Source organism: Hipposideros armiger, unplaced genomic scaffold, assembly GCF_001890085.2.
Source record: "Hipposideros armiger isolate ML-2016 unplaced genomic scaffold, ASM189008v1 scaffold_479, whole genome shotgun sequence".
Classification (NCBI taxonomy): Eukaryota; Metazoa; Chordata; class Mammalia; order Chiroptera; family Hipposideridae; genus Hipposideros; species Hipposideros armiger.
Genome location: NW_017731829.1, coordinates 621,379 through 625,841, shown reverse-complemented (window position 1 = coordinate 625,841; position 4,463 = coordinate 621,379). Strand labels below are relative to the sequence as shown.

Sequence of the window (4,463 nt, the reverse complement as noted above, 5' to 3'; positions counted from 1 at the left end):
TCCCAGGCATTTTGCTATTGGGTTGTCGGAAAAGTCATGACATATTTTTTCTATGTTTTTGATTGCAAAAATGCGTCATGACTTTTCCGACAACCCAACAGATTCTGTGTGGAAACGGGTGGAGGCAGGGGCAACAGGGAGCAGGTAGTGAAACTGAGTCAGCCTGAAAGGGGCACATGTGATCAGCTTAATAATTAACTGCTGGTAATCGTTTACGGCCTTGGCGTAGTACTTCAGCACGTGATCAAGGGCCATTGAGGAGCCTTTCCAGTGAGTGGCAGAAGCAGAGCTGGAACCTGGTTTGTATGCCCATAAAATAGGAATATTCTGCCTTCCAGCAGTGGTAAAAGGAGTCGGAATAAAAACCACACCTAAAATTCTCAGGCCATGGGTACTGTATCGGGCTGATTGAGCATCCTTAATTCATATTACATTGAGCTGTTGTTGAATTTCATCAGTTCCAATACCACTAAATTCTGTGAGCTCATACTACTTACTGTAAAACAGGAACCCCTGGCATTCTGTTAGGAGTGCTGTTTAAATCTCTGATTTGAATTTCCGAGGGTAGAGCGTGGTGGGAGTGGCAGCACATTGGTGAAATCCCTGATAGGAAGGACCGAGGGAAGTAGAGTCCAGTCTCTAAGAAGAGACGATGAGGGCTGCTTGGCTGGTTGGGTCGAGGATGCTGGAAGGGCTCAGAGGGGCTGCTTTGGTGGCTATTAATTAAGGCTTCTGCCAGGTAAGACTTCTGAAATATACTAGCAGATCTTAAACATGGGTCCTGACTCCATAATCTACTGTTTTATGAATTACTACTAAAAATTTGGTCAAAATAGAAAAATCAACTTTATTTCTTCATAGTAAGTATATGAAATAAGTATCCAGTTTTTTAACGGGCACATTTTGTTGGGTAAGACCTTTGAGACAGCCATTTAACATTTTTGTATTCTACGCGTCAGTGCTTTTTTGTGAAGGAAAGAAAAATTGCCCTTAAATGTGTGGCTTGATACTGAGTTGTTTTACAGCCAATACTTGCTGGCATTATATCTTAGGATCTCTTTTTCTTAGAGAAATTGCAGAAGCAGCAGACTTCTTGGTGTCATTAGTCCACAAGCCTGTCATAGAACTCTTTGAAATGAATTTGAATCAGACAACCAGGGTCTTTAAATCAGATTTTTAAGGAGAAAAAATACTTCATGAAAATAATTGTGAAAATGTCTCTAAATGAATAGTATTTGTGTGTAGTGTGAAAGAAAGAAGCAAACGCTCATCTGTTGTAATAGCAGCTTTAGAGCCATGAAAACCTTCCTTACGTTTAAGGTCGAGAGAGTGGATTGAAGCTGTGTGGACCCAGGGCCACCGGCAGGCAGGAAAGCCTGGTGGTAAAGTGTTCTGGAACCTGACTCTCTAGCTTCAAATCCTGGCTGCCATCATTAAATTGTGAGATCTTGGGCAAGGTGCCGACGACCAAGGGAACTAGAGTCAAACCTCTGAGAAGAGTAAAGTGGGAATGATGCCAGCAGGTACCAGGTGGGGTTTTAGTGAGGATTAAATGAGCTAATCCACGCAAAGCTCATGTGCAGAAGGCCTGGCACAAAGTAAGTCCTCAGTGACTACCAGCTGGTACCGTGGAGTGGCCAGCTTTAGAGGAAATGGCCCGGGGAATGGTCTCTAAAACGTGTGCTGCGTTCTCGTTCACTCTAGGGTCCCGGATTGCGAGCTGGCTGCCGAGTTTTTCAGTTGAAGTGATGCACACCACCAACATTCTAGGCATCACGCAGGCAAGCAACTCCCAGCTGAATGCAATGGTAAGGACCACCCACTGCTTTAAGAACATTAATAATCATCAGGGAAAGAAAAGCTGGAGCATGTATGTAGTTTNCAGTGACACTGCGCCCTCTACAGCTAAGATGGTGAACAACAGCTCGACCTGGAGCTGGGCTGCCATGAGTCGCTGGTGACGGCGTAGGCTGCAGTGGGGCTGGTTGGCAGCTGGCATGTGCTTTCATGAGCCGCTGTGAGCTGCCATGATTGGCTGTCCAATGGCCGGTGAGCTGCTGCCTCACCCAAGAAGAGCGCAGTGATACCAACATGGGCCAGTGAAGCGACATCCTCCACAACTAGATTGAAAAAAGGACAGCAACTTGTCCGTTCCCCTTCCCCAATTTCCCAATGTTGTTCCTGTCCCCCAACTCCCCAATAAAAAATCTTTAAAAAAATAAACAATATATAACAATATTTTATAATAAATATAATTAGTGACTATGCAATATTATGTACTTGAGTTTACAACCTAACTATTCCCCTGCTGGGCCTTTTGTTCATTTCCTGATTTTCTTTTTTATGATTTTTGTGGATAGACATCTTTTTGCACAAAGCTCTTACATTTCTGACTAGTTCCTCAGGAAAGATCACTGGTGATGGACTGACTAGGCAGACGAGCAGGTACACTGTTGATGGTAGTGAGATAAGTACATGCATTTGCTCCCTGGGAGATTGTTCCGGTTCCCCATCACCAACAGTCGAGATTTCTGGGGCACACCTCCCCTTACTAGCAAGTTGACATTCATTTTATTGCGTGTTTTATCCTCTTTCCCTTTGGTCAGCTGTTTGGCAACATCTGGCTGTCCATGGCCAGCTTGGTCATCTTCATGCAGCTGCGCTACCTGTTTCATGAGGTCCAGCGTCGGGTCCGCCGGCACAAGAACTACCTGCGTGTTGTTGGGAACATGGAAGCCAGGTGAGTCAGCATGTTTTAGATCTTTAATAATAATGGGTCCCCGATGATACGAGAACTTGCTTTTGTGAACTGGTAACTGAATACTGAAGCATGTGGGCTCTGGATTAAGACGGCCTGGGTGTGCCGTTTCCCTCAGTGCCGTGCCATCCGTGCACTTTGCTTCATACCCAGTTGCATCATGTCTAAGGGTGATGCAGAACCGTGTTCCTGGAACTGTTGGGAAGATTCAGTGGAATAATACATGTCATATACTTAGAATATTCTAGTACTGGGTATGTATTGGGTTGTCAGAAAAGTCATGATGTATTTTTTCTGTTTTTCGTTGCAAAAATGCATCATGACTTTTCTGACAACCCAATAGTATGTGCTCAATATATTGCATCGTTATTTTTATCATCAGTGTTATTAAATGGCCCTCGGGGAGGTCTTAACACCTCTGATTTGCCCAGACATGATCCCTCAAGCTGTCACTAACAGGAGCCATTGTTAAGACGAAGATTTTGTGTATAAGTCCCTTCCTTGGTCATTAAGGGGCTACGAAGAGAAAGCAGGTTTTATGTTTTTGACAGTTGGAAATTTTTTGCTGAATTGCTCTGTACCTGTGCTATTAAAAAGGTGAAGTCTGTAAAGCGGTGCTCAGTATATGTTTGTGGAGTTGATTCCCGCTTGGCACGTTTTGTTTTTACAGGTTTGCAGTTGCAACTCCAGAGGAGCTGGCTGTCAATAACGATGACTGTGCCATCTGCTGGGACTCCATGCAGGCTGCAAGGAAACTGCCCTGTGGACACCTTTTCCACAAGTAGGAGCTTCAGGAAGGGCCCCTGGGACCACAGTGCTGTCTAGGCCATGTGGGAGCTGCCTGTGCCGCAGCTCAAGACTAATCCTAGCAGAGGAGTGGGGGCATGACCTCAGACTGGCTGTGGCGCTCTTCAGGTTTTTGAAGAGCAGGCCGAGGTTGTCATATGTTAGTTGGTGACTAGAGTAGAGTGAGAGAATAAATTAGTGGAGTAGAAGATTCAAAGATGTGATAGGCCAGGGTTTGGGATGATTCACACACAAGGAAAGTGATAAAGTCATACTGAAGAAGGGTCATGACCAGGAGCTGGACAGATGACCATGTATGTTAATGAATTAATGCTCACAGAACATACTAGAAATACATGAGAGTGAAGTAGGGCAAAGAAGTAATGTCAGCAAATGTTTCTCAACATTGAAACCTCACTAGTGGTAAATAGAAAGTAAAATGACAACAGATTTGATCCATTTGTAGTACTGCTGGTGAATTCTCACAAAACATGCTAAGGATCTCTTATTTTTCACTTTTCGGTAGCTCCTGTCTTCGTTCCTGGCTAGAACAAGACACCTCCTGCCCAACATGCAGAATGTCCCTTAATATTGCCGACAATAATCGTGTCAGGGAAGACCATCAAGGAGAGAACTTGGATGAGAATTTGGTTCCTGTAGCAGCAGCTGAAGGCAGACCTCGCTTAAACCAACACAATCACTTCTTCCACTTCGATGGTTAGTTGGTTTTGACCTCTAAAACCATACCCAAGGGGCTCTTTCCCCCAGTGGGATGCTGTTTTAATTATAAATTGCCCTGTACAGGCCCGTTTAATGTAATATTTCAGTTGTAATTGAAAATGTTCAAGGGCCGGCCGAGTGGCTCAGTTGGTTAAGAGCTCGCTCAAGAGTTTGAGCTCTGAGCAACAGCGGTTTGATG

At 44.5% G+C, this 4,463-nt stretch overlaps 1 protein-coding gene across 1 annotated transcript in view; it reads left to right on the top strand.

Annotated features, from left to right (window-relative positions):
- The window catches only part of AMFR (autocrine motility factor receptor), a 36,487-nt gene that overhangs the window by 19,583 nt on the left and 12,441 nt on the right, over window positions 1-4,463 (top strand). The window contains exons 7-9 of the mRNA XM_019666819.1: window positions 2,607-2,740; window positions 3,429-3,539; window positions 4,071-4,261. Of these exons, the coding sequence (XP_019522364.1) occupies window positions 2,607-2,740; window positions 3,429-3,539; window positions 4,071-4,261 (436 nt within the window). The remainder of the gene's footprint in view (window positions 1-2,606; window positions 2,741-3,428; window positions 3,540-4,070; window positions 4,262-4,463) is intronic.